Here is a 21715-nt window from a genome sequence, read left to right on the forward strand (position 1 = left end):
CTGCCGGTACATATATGAAGTATGTGGTGTAACAAAACTTTCCATTTCATAGAATTTTGAATTTTTTATTTTGATGGCCATTATGACTTTATATATATATATATATATATATATATATATATATATATATATATATATATATATATATATATATATATATATAAAATTACATCGCGGCACAGAAAATAATTTTTTTCCCAATTCTATGAGATGGAAATGTAGTAGCTTCACTGAGCTTCAAAATGATACCTCAAAATTGAAAATCTGTTGAGAAATGTGGGAGAAGATACAATTTGAATGATAAAAAAGTGGAAACTGTGAAAAAGGCACAAAATCCCAGAGATGTCATTTTGGTCCTCTATGACCCTGTACATTTATTTGTGTTGGATATTTCATGCTCATACACCACCATGTGCATCATATATGCTTTTTAGGCATGTTTGGAATATTCTGTAAGACTCATATGGCACCTGGCCGCCCCTACAATGACTGTAAGTATTAGTCACTCGAAGGCGAGGGTGTCTCCCATCCATGCATGGTCGGTACAACTTGTAATTTTCCCTTGCACCGTTTGTTTAGACATTGTAAGGCAAAAAAGGCAGGTAAAATAGGTTGGATTGTGGCTTGCAAGGTGTGAAACAATGGGTGAGATACTCAATACATCCTCCTCCCATCGCAGTCACATGGACACTGAAATGGAAGGGGAGAGGGTGTGTTCCTGTGTACGCCATAGTACTGAGTTGCCAGTGCCCACCTTTCCTTACCAAAGAAACCACTTTTCATGGCTTTTTCCGTGCTTATTATCATCATTTATGGTACAGAGTGGGAGGGGGGGAAGACCCCAGGCTGCGGTGGGCATGGCAAGGGCCCTTTAAAGTTTAAATACCCCACGTATTTTAGCGTTTTTCCCCAAAATACTCCATCACTATATTGCCATATGTTTGGGGATGCTCTGGTAGTGTTTTGGGGATTTTCGATATTTTTCAGATTTTTCGGTACCATGGCCACCGGACGGTCCCCTTAAGTAACAAATAAGAGAGGAAATGAAGGACACAGTCATACAAGTGATCAAAGAGAAGGATGAGTTAGTGAGAGATAAGGTGAACAAAATGAAGTGTATGGTTATATATGGACTACAAGAGAAAAAGAACCCAGTGAAATTTGTGAGGGAGTAGAAGGAGAAAGACATGGTTAAGCAAATTATCTCAGCAGCCCAAGATGAAGAACAGTCTTGAAAGAGAAGTAGAAGAAATATACAGACTTGGTAAATATAGTGAGGTGACTAAAAGACCACTAAAAGTTAAAATGAGATCACAAATAGGGGTAAAGAAATATTAGTAAGGACTGGAAAGCTGACTGGTAAGACAGAATACAACAATATTTGGATAAGGAGAGATATGAATCAGGAAGAAAAGAAAAAAAGAACAGAGAGAATTGAGAAGTGAAGCAAAGGAAAAAAGGAAGGACAGACAACAAGAAGAAATTTTGCTAGAGAGTGCTAGACATGAGGCTTTTTTTTTTTTTACGTAGGGAAGAGAGGCAAGGGCAAAAAAAAAAGAGATTAAAAAAAAAAAAAAAAGGCCCACTTGAGTGTTGGCTCTCTAAAAAGTGTAAAAGCGTCAGCCAAAGTTAGGGGAGCAAATGCCTCGATACCTCCCTCTTAAAAGACAAGTCGTAGGAATTCGGAAATACAGATGCAGGGAGGGAGTTCCAGAGTTTACCTGTGAAAGGGATGAATGATTGAGCGTACTGGTTAACTCTTGCATTACAGAGTTGGACAGAATAGGGATGAGAGGAAGAAGAAAGCCTTGTGCAGCGTGGCTGCAGGAGGAGGAGAGGCATGCAGTTAGCAAGATCAGTAGAACAGTTACCATGAAAATAGTGATAAAAGATAGAAAGGGATGCAACATTTCGGCGGTGAGAAAGATGCTGAAGACAGTTAGTCAGAGGAAGGGAGTTGATGAGACGAAGAGCTTTTGATTCCACCCTATCTAGTAAAACTGTGTGACTGGAACCCCCCCAAACATGCGAAAAGTACTCCATACAGGGGTGGATAAGGCCCTTATACAGAGTAAGCAGTTGGAGGGGTGAGAAAAACTGGCGAAGATGCCTCAGAACACCTAACTTCATAGAAGCTATTTTAGCAAGAGATGAGATGTGAAGTTTCCAGTTAAGATTATGAGCAAAGGACAGACCGAGGATATTCATTGTGGAAGAGGGAGATAGCTGAGTGTCATTGAAGAAGAGGGGATAGTTGTCTGGAAGGTTGTGTCGAGTTGATAGATGGAGGAATTGAGTTTTGAGGCACTGAAAACTACTAGATTTTCTCTGCCCCAATCGGAAATCTTAGAAAGATCAGAAGTCAGGCGTTCTGTGGTGTCCCTGAGTGATCTGTTGACTTCCTGAAGGGTTGGTTGTCTCTGAAAGGACGTGAAAAGATGTAGGGTGGTATCATCAGTGTAGGAGTGGATAGGGCAAGAAGTTTGGTAAAGAAGGTCAGTAATGAATAATAGAAAGAGAGTGGGTGACAGGACAGAACCATGAGGAACACCACTATTAATAGATTTAGGAAAAGAACAGTGGCCGTCTACCACAGCAGCAATAGAGCGGTCAGAAAGGAAACATGAGATAAAGTTGCAGAGAGAAGGATAGAAGCCATAGGAGGGCAGTTTTGAAATCAAAGCTTTGTGCTAGACTCTATCAAAAGCTTTTGATAGAGCTGAGGAAATGGTATATTCGGGAAGGGGAAGGAAAACATTAAGAGTCACATATACAAACATATATCAGGAAGCTTGAAAGTGAGAGATTATATATTGGAAAAAGGACTGGACGTGGTATGTACAACAGAAACAATGTTAGGTGAAGACATCCAAGTAAATTTCAAAGAACAGGGATATAATGTTTGGAGGAGAGATAGAATAGGAAAAGTAGAAGGAGGAGTATTGATATTGACTCGAGAGGATATATATGTGGAGGAGGTAAAGTACAGAGATGCACTGGCAGAGGTTTTTAGCTTGTGGTGGGAAAGGAGTATCATAGTAACATATGTGCTACAGAAGACTAATACATAGAGGCTTGATGTACACAAAGAAATGCAAAATGAAGTGCTAAATTGCCTGGACAATATTTTAAGGAAGGACAGAAGAGTGCTACTTGTGGGATATCTAAACTGCAAACATGTAAATTGGGAAGAAATGGATGTAAACTGTCACGCTACACATTGCAGAAAAGAAGTTTTATAACAGACAATGGTAAACACAATGGACCAATGGGTGAAGGACTATACAATGTATAGAAGGGAAAAAGAACCATCTGTGCTGGATTTTATATACACAAAAAAAAAACAGCCTTGCCCAAACATCAAATATCATAGCCCAATGGGAAAAAGTGATCACATGGTTCTAGAAATTGAATTAGAGGATCAGAAAATTCTGAAATGTAATGAAAAACACAAACAAAAAAAGACTGAATCATGCCAAGACAAATTTTGAAGGATTAAGAAATTACTTTGGTAATATTAATTGGAAGGAAACCATGCAAGGCAAGACAGTCCAAGAGAAATATGAAATATTCCTAAACAATTATAATAAGGGGACAAAGAGACATGTTCCCCATTACAGAGTAAAAGATAGCAAACACACGTGGTATAAGGCTGTATGTGTAAAAGCTAAAAAGTGTAAGGTTGCAATTTGGAAAAATTGAGGAAGCAATGAAATTACATAAATAGGAAGTAGTATAAAGAGGCACAAAACAAATATATTAGAATAAGAAGCAAGGAGGAGAGAAATTTTGAAAAGGATGTAGTGAAGAGATGTGAAGAGGAACCCAAGTTTTTTATAAGTATATAAATGAAAAAATGACAAACATAACTAAGTTAATTAAGGGAAATAGGATATATGAAACAACGGAAGAAATGAGTGAACTTATGAACAACAGCTTTAAATCAGTATTTAATGAAGAAGGAGATTTCATAAAAACAAACAACCAAGTGATACAGGATTGATTAAGTATTGTGGTGCATAAACAGAAAATTAGCAAATTACTATTAAAGGCGGATGTAAGAAAGGACCAAATGGAGTGTCAGGATGAACACTGAGAGAATGTAGAGAACAACTGCCAGAACCAATCTGGGATGTAATCAACAGCTCTCTAATGGAGGGGAAGGTACCAAGGGAGTGGAAAAGAGTAAATATAGTCCTGATATACAAAGGAGGAAAAAAGACAGTCCCTAAATTACAGAGCAGTGTCACTGACTAGTGTGTGGGAAAGATCTATGAAATTGTAATCAAAGAAAAATAGTTAGAATATCTGGGGGAAAAATTAAATAATAAATAATCCAATATGGTTTTACAAAAAGAAACATCATGCATAACAAATTTACTAAGCTTTTGTACAAGAGTAATAGATGAACTACAAGTGAGAGATGGATGGACTGACATGGTGTATTTTGATATTAAAATGGCTCCCACATAGAAGACTCCTATGGGAAATAGAACATAATGGAGAAATACAGGGAAATATCTTAAATTGGATGATGGACTTCTTAACAGATAGAGAAATGAGGACAATGATAAAAGACACCTCATCAAGTTGGAACACAGTTACTAATGGCATACCACAGGGTTCAGTGCTGGCACCAATTACGTTCCAAGAATATATTAACAATATACACGAAGGTTTGAGTAACTACATACACTTGTTTGCGGACTATGTGAAACTTTTGAGAGTAATAAGGTACAACAAAGACTGTATTGAATTGCAGAAAGATATTGCCAAGATCTGGGAATGGAGCCAAAAGTGGAAACTAGAATTTAATACCAGAAAGTGCCATGTAATAAAAGTGGGTAAAAGTAATACAAGTCCTATATAGGAATATTAAATGGGAGAAGAGATTATAATGAAAAGGAGTGAAGAGAAAGACCTAGGAATGATTATACAAGACACTCTGACTCCAGAAAGAAACATAAATGTGTTATTTGCTTCAGCATACAAGACACTAATAAATATCAGAATGGCATTCAATTAGATGGATAAGAGTATAATGAAAAAGATCATAACCACTATGATAAGACCTTGACTAAAATATGCAGCATTGGTGCCATCACCATAAAGGCAGGACATTAGGAAACTAGAAAGAATCCAAAGGACCGCTACCATGATGGTGCTAGAAATAAAGGATCTTCCCTATGAAGAAAGACTGAAGGAGATGGAATTACCATCTTTGAAGGATAGACAGAAAAGAGGAGATCTAATAAAGATACATAAGTTAGTAAACTGTAAGGAAAAGATAGATAGACAAGACCTGGTATCACTGACAGAGGATGGAGATAGACAAACAAGAGGACACTCCAAGATCATGAAAAGTCAGTGTTTGAGGGACATTAAAAAGTTTAGTTTTCCACATAGGATGGAATGGATTGAGTGACGAGATTGTAGCAGCAGAAAGTGTGCACAAATTTGAGGAAAAGTTGGATAAAAGTAGATATAGAGACAGGTTACTAAGAGCCCTGCTTGAACCCTGTAATACACAACTAGGTAAATACAACAAAGTAAATATACACACCACAATGTTCTCCAGTCTTGGGAATTATGTGACACTCCTCAAATGCCTTGTTCTTTTCCTCGTTGGTGTACAGCACAATTCTCATCTCCTTCTGGTCCTTGCCAACGTAATACAGGGTGTTATCTGCCGGTCAAGAAGTCATAAGACTCATACATGCTTAATATTTTGCTATTATTAGTGAAAGATATAAACATAATCTTTAGAGTTAGACATCAGGATGACATGGGAGATAATGGGTTCAAATATTCCATAAGTAAAAATATTCATCAGTTACTAATGTGTAAATCAGAAATGAGAGAGAGAGAGAGAGAGAGAGAGAGAGAGAGAGAGAGAGAGAGAGAGAGAGAGAGAGAGAGAGAGAGAGAGAGAGAATAATATGCAATGGTATTTATGATGTTTTGCATTGGCTAAATATATCAGGTAAGGCTAAGTTATCATTCTATCCTTGTTTCCTGCATTAGTCTTAGTTTTCCAATGTATGCTATGGCATTTATGATGTTTGTGTTGGTTTAGTCAAACTAGATTAGGCGTTGTTAAGTCATTTTCCTTCATTGATTTACAGATTCCCATTACCAACTTACTTTCAAACACAAATTTTTTGGCTGACTTCCTGATGCCATTCCTTTCTGTGATGTGTACTGATGACAGATAAGAGCCAGTCTCCATGAAGTGCCGAATCTGCTGCAGGTGAAGAGTGCCATCCTTGCCTTTCCGCACCATCTTGCCAGATTACTAGGAACAAGAAAATTACAACTTAAACTCTTAATTCAGTTCATAGTGTTATTGCAGAATCAATATTTCTCTCTCTCTCTCTCTCTCTCTCTGCATTCATTACAATGAATATTTACTGCAGATGGTATATTGATTATTTTAATTTTCCTGGTGTTAGATTTAATGATAAAGCAGCTCAAGTGCATAGCAGATACAAGGTTTGTATTGTAGTATGTTCGACCAGCCTTGGAAAATGTGGTCAAAAGTACACACTTAACTTATATATTAATAGTGGTCAAATAGAAATGATTACAAATGCCACATTCTACTCACCACGTCCCATCTTGGCTACATAATGATGGAGTCTTCAAAATTAGGTCTAGCCAAACATTATAACACTCCAGACTTTGTTCCTAGCCAGATCCTTAGGTACTCTTAGCAGAGTGGCAGGGCAGGGCAGGGGCAATACTAGTATTCCTAATGGCTTTCATACTCACAGAAGACTTATGAAAGAAGCCAACTAAGCCTATGACTCCACTTCTGGATCACTAAAACTAAGTATGTTCTATGGTCAAATGGTCTTTACAGTCTTAGCTGTTCACTACTCTATTGCAAATGTGTATTTCCTGATGTCTAATCTTGGCCTTTATACCATATCTTCTTGTCATATCCTCATGTCACTGTTCCAATTTCATCCGCAAATAGTCATTCACATTCAATGCCATCATACACACCATTTATCATCTTGCAGATCTCCACCATGTCCCCCCTTGGTCTTTGGTACATTATGTTGGTAAATAGGACTTCCTCAGTCTTTCCTCTAAGGTTGGCAGGTTTGTAGCTCTCCTCTGCACAGCTTCAATTTCCTTTTCATCATTTTTCTTATAGGACATCAGACTCAATACCATTACCATATTGAAGGTGTGGTCACATCAATACCACCAACTAAGCTCTAAAACACTGTCTCACCCAGAGCTGTGAAGCTTCTGCCTATGAAACCAGCCACCTATTGGACTTATTAATTTTCTCGGCTAAATGAGTGGTGAGTTTCAGTTCATTATCAATTATGACTCCCAAGAATTTTACTTTCTTGATTCGCTTAGGGTCTTCATCCGAATCATATACAAAGTTCTCTATTTCTTATGTCCTAATTCTCATTGTAGCATTTACTTTTTTGGGATAGAACTGCACCATCCACTTGTGTGACAAACTTTTCATTCTTTCAAAATTTCTCAGTCTTCCTTATCCTTGATTTTCTAAAAGAAAAAAAAAAAAAAAATCATCTGCATTGTTAGATCCAGTTCTTTTGTTAAGTTTATGTTGGGATTGATTTACAGGAAAAATTGGTTTTCAGCAATAATTCAAGTTTCTTTTTCTTTAGAAAATGGCAATGAGAAAATAAAACAGTAATGGTCCAGTATAACTTGTGGCACTACCATAGTATTGACATCCTGTTGCCTACCTCTCAGCTGCAAAGGTTGGGGGTTGCCAGCGGTCACCAGATCTCAGTCAGATGTACACTATTACCAATATAGTGAAAGAACTCACTCTGTCACACTATTACAACATGTGTACATATGATAGAATTCTCTCTCTCTCTCTCTAAATATTTTCATATTTTCTTTACAATTCAAATAATGTTAATGAAACAATCTCTCTCTCTCTCTCTGTGTGTGTGTGTGTGTGTGTGTGTGTGTGTGTGTGTGTGTGTGTGTGTGTGTGTGTGTGTGTGTGTGTGTGTGTACGTGAGTGTATGTGTAACTATTTGTGATTTACTGGGCCTGAGCTTGGCTCTTTTTTTTTGTCCTGTCTCTTTGTCCACATTTATCAAGTTTGTCCTTCATCTAACTGACACTCGCCATGTGTGTGTGTGTGTGTGTGTGTGTGTTAATCCTTTATTGTTCTCTGCTGTAACCCCGCCCCCCATCTCTCTCTCTCAAAGGGGAAGGATGGGGTGAGAGTTCTTTCGCTAGTAACAATGTACATCTGGCAACTGCTGGCAACCCCCAACCATGCCAACTGGGAGGTAGGTGACAGGATGTTTATACTATAGTAGTGCCTAGCTTGGTGCCTATTTCCAACTATTTTCCTCCAAACCTTCATAAAACCCACTGTATACATAGAATACAATAATATAAAGTGATGGCAGAATGCCACCAACTGTTTACCGCCAACAAGCTTGGGAACCTGTGAGAATGCATTGTTTTTAGGTGGGGCAAGATTAAAACAAGTATTTTCTACTGAATAAATTATCAGGACCACCCAAAACACAGATGATTATGTGAAGCATGGTAATAAAGCTTAGGTTAGAATATGTATAGCATGGTATTGATTTTTTTTTTTTTTCCAAACGGTAGTAATACATTTACCAACATGGCATGAAATCTTTCGTTTTTTTGTATTTGGGTGGGAGAAGAGTTAAACTATGGTAAAATGTCATCTTTTACTTTGAAAAATTTGTGAGTTATTGCTGGTGCTATTATTATGGGTGCTATCGGTAATGTTGCAGCGTTACTCCATAATGAACATGGCTTTTCTTACTTCTCATTTCACAGAACTTTACATTCTGAGTATTTTGAGCCCATACATACCCTTCGCAAATTCTTCATAACATTAACAACACATTTTTAAAGAGAGGCGGATTACAGTTCACTGTTGTAATGGATAGATGCCTGTCGCAGCAGCAGGCGACCCTACAACTAGATACAGGCTGTGTAGTTAGGCTCGGTGTGCGTGGAAGCGGAGGCACTTACTGCAACATAAATTGTTCTGTTGTTTCCTGTGAGTTCCTGCACCAGGGACACTGGAGGTTTAGGGTTGGTCGTAGATGATGCCAGAGACAAGAGACTGTATACTGTCACATTCTTGCACGATGCATGGTGAATTGTTGTTGTTGAGGGCTGCCAGGTTCCCCTGGAGGGGCCCTATGACCCCTGGCGATGTCCTGTGAGACGCTCACAGGCGTGACAGTTGTCCCGTCTTCTTCAGGAAGACAGAGGTGAGGCGTAGAACGGCGTGTTGTTTTGTGGGGTGGACACCCGCCGCAGCCTGCAGAGTGGGCAGGTCAAGAGTGGAAACTCCGAAAGCGAGAAGTTGTGCTCGTAGCAGAACGCGTTGGGAATGGAAGCGGGGACACTGTAGTAAGAAATGTTCTATGGTCTCCGGGACGGACCTGCACCAGGGGCAGTGGGGATCTGGCGCCAGGCGGAGGCGGTGCAGGTCACACAGGTGTGCGTTGAGTGTGGTGTGGCCCAGGCAGAGACGGGTAAGCGCTACATCTAGGGCATGGGACTGTTGCCTCACCCACGGCTGCGGGGAGGAATTGTGGCGATATTGGCCCATGGAGGTGACGCGGAGGCCAGTGGCAAGGGTGGTGTCGGAGGTAGAGTGGCATACTCGTGATATGAGGCGCTTAGCGGTGGAGAGTGGCAGAGGGAAGGGGGTGATGTTTACTTCTGAGTATGGTGAATTCTACAGACAGACAGAAACAGATGAGAGCTACATCTTTCACGCGGGACTGTTACCTCAACACTGCTGTGGGAAGGAGTCTCTACAATATTAATCTATAGACATGATGCACATGGCATCGTTGAGTATGTTGTCCCGGGAGGACAGGCTCACCTTGATCTTGATCTTGATTCTATAGGTATCCCAGGATTTCTCCTGAGGCAGGCCTTAGTATCGGCAGCTCCTGTAGGGGATAAAAGAAAAAAAAAAAAAAAAAAAAAAAAAGCGGCAAGAACCTAAACCAGACACCATCCTTAATACTACTAATCCCTGCATCTGGCACTCCACATTCTCTCCAGGAACTCCTTGACAGCTTCTATTATCCTTTCACTCGTGTCTCCACACAGTCCCAGCAGCAACACCATCCATTCCCTTCGTCTTCTCCACCCTGGCATCCCCCAGTTCCTTCAGCACCACTTGCATCATCTCATTTCTGTCTCTGGCATACTTCACACACTCCAGCATCACATGCTCCACCGTCTCGTCCTCTCCCATGTCACACATCTGGCACACTTTGCTGCGGGACTCTGACCATTTGTAACTCCTTGCATTCACATTCATGCACTGTGCCCTAGCTCGGAAGAGGTGGTCACCCCCCAGGCTGCCATCATACCACTTTTCATACATTGAGGCCTCTTTCTCCCTATACCACTCCAGAGTACTCTTTTGTTCCATCCTAGTCCTCCATTCGCTCAGTCCAATACACTTCACCCTTCTGTCTATCTCTCTCTTCCACTTCCTTACATCCCAGTCTGGGCCCTCTCCATTTCCAACAATCATGCTCCAATTACTCTCAACATGCTTCTCCTCAACTCGCTGGAACGCCCAACTAGTTTCCAGGCCGAATTAAACTTTAAACTTGGCCACTCTTCACTCTTGATCTTGATCTTGATATTATAATTGACGCAAGAATTTCTTCTGCGTCAGGCCTTTGTATCGGCAGCGCCTGTAAGGAAAATACGAAAAAACACAAACAACAAAGAGGACAATCATCATCTTTCACACCACTAGTTCCTGCATCTAGCACGCCACATTCTCTCCAGGAACTCTTTCACAGCCTCAATCATCCTTCCATTCGTCTCCCCACAGAGTCCCAGCAGCACCACCATCCATTCCCTTCCTGTCATCTCCACTCTGTCATGCCCCAGCTCCCTCAGCACCACTTGCATCATCTCATACCTGTCTCTGGCATACTTCACACACTCCAGCACCACATGCTCCACCGTCTCATCCTCTCCCATGTCACACATCTGGCACACTTTGCTGCGGGACTCAGACCATCTATAATTCCTTGCATTCACATCCATGCACTGTGCCCTAGCTCGGAAGAGAAGATCCCCATCCAGGCTTCCATCATACCACTTTTCATACATTGGGGCCTCTTTCTCTCTATACCATTCCAAGGTACTCTTTTGCTCAATCCTATTCCTCCAGTCACTCAGTCCCACACCTTTCACTACTCTGTCTATCTCACTCCTCCACTTCCTTACACCCCATTCTCTACCATCGCCATTTCTAACTATCATACTCCAGTCCTTCTCTAAGTGCCTTCCTTCTACCTGCTGAAAAGCCGAACTAGCTATTAGACCACTCCTCACCACCATCCTGACACTTTTTCCCCCACTTGCTACTCCTGACATTCCACAGAAACTCTTTTCTCGGTAAAATTCTAGTTTCTGCCCATACTCCCCCTTCCACCCTCCAACAAGCTTGAGGACAGGTGGGAATGCGGGGTTTTGGGTGGGGTGCATGAAATGCGTCGGAAATGCGTATTTTTTGCGTAAAATGGAAAAATTCCCATTGAAAAGTCTACGGAATTTGCATTACAAGTTTCCTAATTTTACTAATTTCGGTAATTTTTTACAATACATCCGTCCCCCTGTTCTCTACCCACACCCCCCTAACCCCTCCAACACGCTTGGGGGCCTGTGGGGAATCGGATTTTTTTTGGGGGGGCGAAATATGGGGTTACAAAAAATCTAATGACAAAAACCGCCGCTTTCAAGGAAAATTTTGAAAAAATAAAAAATTCAAGAATAATTCTCACTGAAATTATCCCTCCCCAGTCCCAAATATAGGGAAGTTTTACATAACCCTCCCCCCTACAACACTAATCTAACCCTAACATAACATAACAACCGGGGGCTGCACCCTCCCAGACCCCCCCCTACAACACTAACCTAACCCTAACATAAACCTAACCTCACGTAACCCAACCTAACCGGGGGGGCTACCCCTTCCCGGACCCCCCCCTACAACACTAACCTAACTTACCGTAACCTAACCAGCCCCCCTGGACCCCCGTACAACACTAACCTAACCTTAACATAAACCCAACCTAATGTATCCCTGCTTTGGGGCAGCTTCCCTCCACCCCCAGTGGTTCTCTTATACCTTCACACAATATGTCCTACCTCTACCAATACCCCTCCTCACAATACCTTGGCTTAACGAAATGATGAAGGTTCTGGCTGGTCCTCTTCTCGATTGTACACTAACTTGCATCGCAGGAGCGATGATTTCCCAGTAATAAAATTCGCAACCTTTACAACTAATGTCACTGGTAGCCATTTCTGAACTGCGCACGCAGATGTCTTTGTGCACCTGTCGGCTGTCTGCCCAGCCGTGCCCTGCCTACGAATACACAGCAAATTCCCATTGGCGCAGCTCGTGGTCTTAAGAGGTGGTGGCATGTCATTGGACAAAAGAACTATAGACACAATAAGAATCCTATTCAGCAGTTACCCACAAACCCCAGCTACGAGTATAAGTAAATGCAAGTCAGTGTACTGCTCATTTTCGAGTGTGATGGAGCTCCGTGGCTTGTTGTTGGCGTCATGAAATGAAATGAAATGAAATATCCGTAGACTTATAATCCCACATTTCCACCTGTCCCCAAGCTTGTTGGGGGGTGGAAGGGGTGAGTATGGGCAGAAACTAGAATTATACCACCTAAGTTAACCTAACCTAACCTAATGTAACCTAATTGTGGGGGTTGCATCTCCCCGTTACACCACTAGTGACTGCTTGTCATTCAGTAGTTACATTGGCAGAGACATTTTTGCTGTGGATTCCCTGAAATTGTTGCACTGTCAAAGAGGCCATGATGTTGTGTGTTCGTTCGCCCAAAGTTTTCAGAGCACCACCATTAAAAAATATACCCAAATCTTCCGCAGTATTGCTATAACCTTATGTCATTATCAATCAACAGTGCAAATATCCTATCATATTTATATCTTATAATTAATGTGCTCAGATAATGCGTAACCTACGAGATTCTCATGTAACTGAAAACCAAAGTCGGAGTCACAAGCTTTGAAATGAGTAGTGTGAACAAGTGTGAACCGTGGTCCAGCCAGAGTACATAGTCCCAGATGTCTCAAGAGTGCAAGACTCTGTTTTCATTTAATTCAAACTGTAAGGAGAATTCTTATGAATTTCAATATCAGTAAACAGTTACTAAATGTATTTCCTTTACATGATAATACTTATCATATCTTCATGCTCCTCATAATAGTATTTTTTATTGATTTATAACTTACAAAGTTGGCAACTTGTCTCACAGCCAATCAGCGTAAGAGTTCGCTATCACGTGACTGAGAGCTAACACAAGCAAACAAATCTTGAAAAGCGTTCGCCTTTGGGGCGAACGCTTTTAGGACCGTTCGCCTTTTGCAAAGTGCTACTGAAAACACCTCAAGGTGTGACCTTGCGGTACTATGAATTTCGAAATCGCAAACGTTTTGAAAAAGTCGGACTGAGCAAAGTTGCACCACCAATTTTCCGCTACTTTGAACAGGAACAAAGATGATTATTTATTTATTATTATTATTATTATCAGTTTTAATAAATTGCTGCAGCTGAAGATAGGCCATAAGTCTACCAGTACCTAGGTAGTTATGATACATTTATTGCTGCATTGATAATTGAATACAACAAAGGAGGAGGAGACAAGGAGGTTAGATTATAAAAAGACGGCATAACGTCGCAAAAGTGAAACCAGCGCACAATTGGTCCGCTGCTACCCCTAAGCCCCTTATACCCAAAGCATTGTTGTCTTGACCGGCCATTGAAAATACATGGGAACGCCTGAGTTACTCTCCTTATTTTCAGTCTTATGCCCATGTTTCGAGGCTGCTTACCATATATGTGACCTTAATAGACTCGCAATAGTCGTGGCATACTTTGCCACGAAGATCTAGACGATAAATCATACATACAATGAGATGATACAGTATTTTTTAGCTTTGGTGGACTAGGGTGAGAGGTGGGAAGGTGTCTTTGGGGTTAACGTATGACTAAAAAAGGTCATGTACACATGTGAATATACATGTGCATGTAGATGTAAACATGTAGGTATACACTGCATTTAAATAAAGGATAAATAAACTATATCATTTCATGTTTGTGAGAGCTCTCCTGGTGTGCATACCATCAAGATGCTTTATGGTATGTAAAAGAAGTTAAAATAAGAACAAATTAGCCGCCATGGTACAGTGGAACCATGCCTGCTTAGGGGTCTGAGAGATCTCCAAGCGCACAGGTTCGAATCCTGTCCACGGTCCGAGTGTAGGTTGGGGTTCCTCACTCGAGGCAACGGTTTCCAAGAGGGTGGGCTTTGAGATAGGAGGTACCCCAAAAAATATCCCCTTTAGCCCATAAATTCCCGTGAAAAGTCTACATGGTATAAAGAAAAAAAATAAATAAATAAATAATAATAATAATAATAATAATAATAATTCCAGAAAATGTCTGATTCAGAGAGAGAGAGAGAGACAGAGAGAGAAAGAAATACCTTGATGAGATACTTCAGGTTTATTTCTTTGTACCTTTGTCTTATACATATACTTTATATTTAGAAAGTCTATCAATATAACTTGCACATCACAAAAGGCCATAAGAAGATTTAAAAAATTTTTTTTACAAGTTACTGGTTTTGCAAAAGGCAAAATGAGTCCCCTTCCCTTACTCATCATCCTTTATGTCCTCCCAAAAGCTCCATCGTGCCTTTTCTATTGCTTGCCACAACTCTTCACTCCTGTCAATGTATTCCTTGTTGGTCTTCTTGATGTCAATGGGAACATTCCAGTCTGGGGATAAAAAATTATAATCTAAATATACATGTGCCACTGACATTCATTACAGAAATGATGAAGATGACAAACAAATAAACAAGCTTTTGGGAATTTAAATCTATAGTGTTATGTAAGTTGTGAGATCAAATACTGATCAAGATGGTTAGAGTGGGTGTAGAGGGATAATTTATGATGAGCAATATAATTTCAGGTGATATGACAGGATGCAGCATTTCCTGAGAACCAGATATGTGAAACATGTATAGCACAGACATCTATTTTGGACATTTGTGGATTAGATGAAACATTTGACAAAATTTTGGAGTTCTTGGCAGGTGGATCACAAATTTTACTTTTTACAGTTACTCTCTGGTACTTTCATTCATCTGGGTTAGTATAATTTTCTTTCCACTTATACAACATAATTCTGTACTGCAACCTTTCTATTATTAAATCAGTATCTACCTAGTATGTTCTCTTTTTCCATGCATGCTGTTATAGTCTCAGTTTTCAATCTTTCTGCATTATGAGCTTTTTAAACTTGTAAGAACTTATAAGTGAGTACACTTAACCCTCAGCTATTGCACCCAATTGGGGCCGAAATAGCTGCGCCATAGCTGAAAACGCGATAGCCGAATTGATCTTGGCGGGAAGACGGTTTTGGAAAATGAGCGCTCAAATATTCCGTGACGTCATGGCAGGGCGCGCGATAGCAGGCATCTAAAGTCGTGATAATGTTATTTTAGCAGCTTTTCATGGTTGCGCGATAGCAATAAAATGTGATAGCCGAAGTCGCGATAGCAGAGGGTTGACTGTATTGATAAGCATTAATAATAATGTACCATAAAACATGAAAATGTAAACACCATCTTGCTCACTCTGCTGTCATGTTAATGGGTTATGAACTAGCTGGTTCAAGCTTGGAGACAGCTGAGACTTAAGGACATGAGTGATGCAAAACACACTCTCAATAAAAGATATGTACAAACAAAAAGGTAAAATGACAACATCTCTATTCCATGAGTGAAGTATGGTTATGCTTAGATGAGGATATCTTGTGGGATCTTGCAATGGTCTTAGTCTTAATCAATAGTTATTTGTCACATTCTTGTCTTGGAATATATGCATACTGCACTTCTCATTACCAATGAGTATTTATATAAAACTATTTGCTATCAACTCACCAACTGGTTCAAAATCTTCTTTGGAGGACTCTTTTGAATCACCCATTCCTCCTTCCATGCTGCCATTGTAGTCACCATATGATGATGCATACGGTTCATAATAACTTCCATAGTTCTGCCAGGCTGCATAATTCCAGTACTGTTCATAATACTGACTATAATCTCCACCCATGTGATTCCTGTGAAACAAATGTAAAGTCAGTTATGATTCAATTGCCTGCTATTGTCGTGTATATCACATAAAAACATCTATTTACAATCAACAAACAAACAATGAATTACCCAAGTACTTCAAGAATATTCAACCTATAAGAAGCTTATATTCTCTGTAAAGAGAAATGACAGACAAACACGCATAATCGCGCCTATAAGCATTCATGAGGATTCACCACTCCCAGATCTCTTCACATCAGAGCCCAACAGTACTAGATTGTCTTACTACTTACATTCCAGGATAGTGTTGTTTCTTGGGAACAGCATAGCTCACTTTGAGTGGTTTCTGTCCCAAGCCCTTGAAACCATTCATGTGAGTGAGAGCATCTTTGTATTCTTCCTCAGAGTAGAATCTTACAAAAGCAAAGCCTTTGCTCTGACCATTTGGGTCATAGATTACTGAAACAAAAAATAAATCTTGCTTAACCTTTTACACAATATATCACTTACCTTGTAAAGTGCTAAATCTATAAATATACAACACACTATACTAACAGGTCAGTAAATATGTGAATTTAATTTCAAAACAATGTTAACTTCCAAATACTCAGAGTTCACATCTATAAGGCAATTACTGGTAGCGACATGACAAGAGTGAGGATAGTCATCATGGTCACAGATCTCCTTAAAAAATGGAACTCAGTAATAGTACTAATAATAGTTCTTCGATCTCCTAATTAATCTGATTCTTGAAAGTTTAACTGAAGATAAAATAATTTTGCTGTACCTCACCTTTTGCTGTCTTTATACTGTTATATCTGCTGCCAAATGTCTTGTAGAGGGCAAAATCATCAACATCTGGTGTAAGATCTCCGACCCAGAGAGAATATTCCTTGTCCGTATTATTTCCTCTTGTGCTGCTGTGGTTCAATTTAAATCTAACTGGCTGAAATCAATTTACACTTATTAGATAAATATTTCACATCACAGCACATTAACATTATTCAGACAAGGAATCTATCCAATCTCTCATAATTCCTCATTAATGGTATCAATTATCCAAATTTTAAAGAATTAAATACATATGGGCATATCTATATTTTATGTAAATAAGTGAACTTTAAGTAAAAACCTCTTCCATGATAGCAATACTTTTTTTTTCAGATTCTGTAAAGTAAACTCAACATATGGCATAAAGCTACAGGATCCCTTTGCAAAGTTCTTAGGAACAAGCACTACATACTGTTAATACGATAGAACAAAACTATAGACTAGTTAATTTTCTTTGTATACTTGTTCATCAATGCTTGCTACTTATTTCCCTAGTCTAAACTTCTCACAAATCAATCCATATCTTCACTGATTTGAAGCCTTCTTTTCTGCATTCCAAATTTTGGCTGACTTACTGGTTGGCTATGAGGAATGACTTTGCCATTGAGCTTGTGCATAGCAGTGAGAGCTGCCTGGTCTGAAGAAAAGTTGACAAAGCAGTATCCTGCAGGATGACCAGTGTACCTGTTCTTCATCACCTAGAGAAAAAATGGATATGAAGCAATTATGTTATGAGAGGTGGTGTCCAACCTGAGCCAGCCATTGAATACCAGGTGTTGGAAATGGAAACTTGGTAGAAATCATTGTTACATGGATCTGCTGAGGTCACAATTGTGGCACTCCTGCTATAGTGAGGTAAGTGACACTTGGGTCGAAACTAAGTTGTCACACGCATTGGATAGGGCAATTCAAGCTCTTTCATGAGATACCTGACATATTCTGGAAGTCCAAAACATAAGTTCATAAAGTCAGAATGTAATAGAAAGACTCAAGATTTTTCCACTCCTTGAGCACACAGTAAGATATCTGTACTATAGTAAGGAAAGCACCGAAGAGAAGTACCAGGACCAATCACTGTGTGTGATTATGGTGAGTCATCACCTCACGGCCATGGAAACGTGAATACTTTGAGGCAAGCGCCAAGTATGGTCACTTACCTCATACAGCACAGTGCTGTAAGTGAGGTAAACACACGTGTGTTTGAGTAAGGAACAGGACTTTCAAACGCAGTTTTCTCGATTGTTTGGTGCTTATCTCACTATAGCAGAGGGTGCCACAATTATCCCAAAATGTGAAACTGTCAGCTGATGTTCTATCATTATTAATATATTCAGCAGTAAATTTCTTACATCAACACTGTAAACTAATCTTTAAAATATTTGAGAACACTTTTATATGAGGCCCCGCGTGCCAAACACTCATAACCCTGAAATTTGAGATTTTGAGATAACGGGTGATGCCGGCCAAGCCAAATCCGACCTTCTAGGTACCTACAGCAAGATGCAAAGTCGAGTGAAAACACGTGAAAAAAAGTAGCGAGATACCCGCTCAATTCTGTGCCAAAGAATAGTAACCTTCCCAGCCCACCTGTTGCTGCCTGACATGTGTGACCCAATCAGCAGCGCGTACGGCTATGACGTCACTCCCACGCCGCGCCTCAGTCAATGACAGCTATGTTTACACACTCTCGCTCTCTCTCTCTCTCCCCACCCCCTTGACACGTGTGTGTCAGACTAGCCCTTTAACTCGTAAAGATTAATATTTATTTTTTTCGCTCGAAAAAAATAATAAAAATTTTACTTTTACAGCTATCATCATGAAACCTTCACATATTCCAAATTAAAATAAGTACTCTTAAAATAATAACTTAGAAATGTTTTAAGGAAAAAAAAAAAATTACTGCTACTGAGTGGGGTTTAATTAACCCAATGTTAATAAACCGGAAATCTTCTGATGTACTATCAGAACAGAACTACCCAAGACCTTTCATTTCATGTATAATACTTACATATTCTGACCAATCTTAGGTGCGTAATCAGTGTTTAACTTTAAGCGCGTTTTACTCAAAAGTAGGATTTTCAGGTTACGACTGTTTGGCATGCGGGGCCTCATATGTAGATAGAGTCCAAGAACCATACTGTTTCTAGGTAATGAAATTATTAGATATGGTGTTTTACTCAATAAGAAAAAAAAATGGTAGATAAATAGCAAAAGGGAAGATATTTCTAAAATGACAAAATGAATATTTTAATGATTTTACAGGCATTCACTTCTACCTTGCCTAGTACTTTTTTAATGTCACTTCTCTACTTGAGGTGTGGTGTGTAGGGTGTGTTAATACATTACCTTCACATTCTGGACATTTTCTTCACCCAAGGCTCTGAAGGCTGCTATGATAAAATTTTCATCCATATAATCAGCAAGCTGTAGGAGAGAGAGAGAGAGAGAGAGAGAGAGAGAGAGAGAGAGAGAGAGAGAGTAAAAAAATATTATTTCTGAAAACAACCAAAATCCATAATTATATACAGTTGACACTAAAAGATGAAGTTATTGTCATCAACTACGCATCTTTCAACTTGCATAGGAGGGTACAGCACTGATATCAGACAAGGTGAATCAAGGTATGCAGTTGCCTTAGGTACTATAGAAATTTGGGATTTGCGTAACAATGGTAAATCATGACCAAAATCACTTAAAAATCACTCAAAACACACCCATAAAGCACATTTTGCAATCATAATAACAAATAATGTAACAAAATTTTCACAAGTTGGAAAATAAAGCTCTTCTAAGCTGTACATATTCTAATCTAACCTAAACTTCATTACCATGTCTTACATAATCCAAACTAATCTCTGATGTAAATCACACTTAATGTAAATATAACTGAAATCCCACATTCCTACAGGTCTTGTTTGGGGCTAGATACAAAAGCCTGACTTTGAAGAAATCCCAAGTCAATTGTAGCATAAAGAGTGTTAGTGACATTTTTATCAATTTATACTATCATATTATGTGTATGCAATGGGTTTGGTGAAGGTCTGGAAGGAAATAATTCAAATGGTAGCACTACTATAACTCCGTTATGATTATCTGCAGCAACACTCAGACCAAAGACAGCATCTATGTGATGATGTTCGCCACTACTCCCACAAACATGGCCCATGTTAGCTAACCAGTTCACACCCATCAACCTGGTTTCACCTTTCACCTGGGCATACACAAGGCGTCATCACTAGTCTCACAACTCACATCACCCATCCATAATGCTCCTTCTCGCGCCATAGTGGTAGAAAACACGGGCCAGTAACACAACAGCGTCTGTCTCAAAACATCACATTCCTTGCCCTCGATCTTGATCTCCACCTTGATCCTAACATTGCGTCCTCTTTCACCATAACCTGCCAGCCCCAGTGGCATCTTTTCCGTGGATCTTGTTAGTGCTGAGTTTCCTGCCTGTCCCCACAACTGTGGTAAGTTTAGTTTCATAAGTTTATGGAGAAAAGAGGGGCGGGGAGTACAAAATAAGGGGTAGGACAGTACAAGTTACAATACAATTAAATACAGAAATAAGTAAAAAGTAGCTGAGCGGTCCAACCTGCTGCTGTGTCTTTTTTTAAATCTGTGTTACAGTAGTATAAAAAAAAATGTACATAAGTACATAAAAAACAAAAAAGGCATATATGAGATGTAGGGCATATTCTGAGAAAAGGAAACACAATTAAGCTGGAAGGTCTTTATATATATATATATATATATATATATATATATATATATATATATATATATATATATATATATATATATATATATATATATATATATATATTGGCGAACGTTTCACTGTGTCACTGCACTGCACTGGTGGACGGTTTTGCTTCTCTGTTTGTCCTCGTGTTGAGTGTTCGTGGTTCGTCAAGTCGTCTGGGTGTTTGGGCCTCGTCATTTTACTTCGATGCTTTCTTCCGGGATCGTTCTCTTGTTGGGTACTCGAAGTAGAGTTTTTGTTTTTTTTTTCTTTCTTTTTTTTTTTTTGTGGCCAGTGATCATCCCGTAGAAGCCGTCGTTGAAGTTGTAATAGTAGCCGCGAAGTGCTTTGATGTTCCCCGAGTCGCCTTTCTCTCTCAATCTCCTGATCTGCGGTGAAACACGGAGGACTGCGGATGGGTCGATCATTGATGGTCCTTCGCATGGCTTGGTGTCGACTTTTCGCGTGCTTGTTTCGCGGGGAGGAGTGTCGTCTTCACTTTTGTTTTCCGAGACGTCCACGTGCCGTTCTCCTCGTCTTCGTTCTCCTCGCCATCTTCGTTGTAGTCCTCCTCGTCTTGATCTTGATCTTGATCTCGATACTACAGGCGACTTGGGATCGCTTCTGAGCCGGGCCTTTGGATCGGCAGCTCCTGTAGACGACAAAAGAGACACACAGAAAATAAAGGAAAAAAAAAGAAAAGAAAGAAAATAGTACAGGGTTCTTTGCTCTAATTGTCCGTACATCTGGCACGCCACATTCTCTCCAGAAACTCCTTCGCCTCAATCATCCTTTTATTCGTTTCTCTACTCAGTCCCAGCAGCACCACCATCCACTCCCTCCCCGTCTTCCCCACTCTTTCGTTCCTATTATGACCTAACTCAGTCAACACCACTTGCATCATCTCATACTTCACACACTCCGGCATCACATGCTCCACCGT

The 21715-nt window shown here is 39.8% G+C and overlaps 1 protein-coding gene across 1 annotated transcript; it reads right to left on the reverse strand.

Annotated features, from left to right (window-relative positions):
- Nucleotides 1-14581: 14581 nt before the first annotated feature.
- Nucleotides 14582-20459, reverse strand: LOC123515043 (tRNA selenocysteine 1-associated protein 1-like). The gene is made up of 7 exons (XM_045273432.1): nucleotides 20277-20459; nucleotides 19371-19448; nucleotides 17600-17722; nucleotides 16986-17139; nucleotides 16487-16652; nucleotides 16041-16219; nucleotides 14582-14871 (listed from the first exon to the last, which is right to left on the reverse strand). Exons 1-7 carry the CDS (start codon nucleotides 20442-20444, stop codon nucleotides 14747-14749), a joined length of 993 nt encoding a protein of 330 aa, XP_045129367.1. The 5' UTR covers nucleotides 20445-20459; the 3' UTR covers nucleotides 14582-14746.
- Nucleotides 20460-21715: the final 1256 nt, after the last annotated feature.

The sequence above is a fragment of the Portunus trituberculatus genome, chromosome 38, assembly GCF_017591435.1.
Source record: "Portunus trituberculatus isolate SZX2019 chromosome 38, ASM1759143v1, whole genome shotgun sequence".
Lineage (NCBI taxonomy): Eukaryota > Metazoa > Arthropoda > Malacostraca > Decapoda > Portunidae > Portunus > Portunus trituberculatus.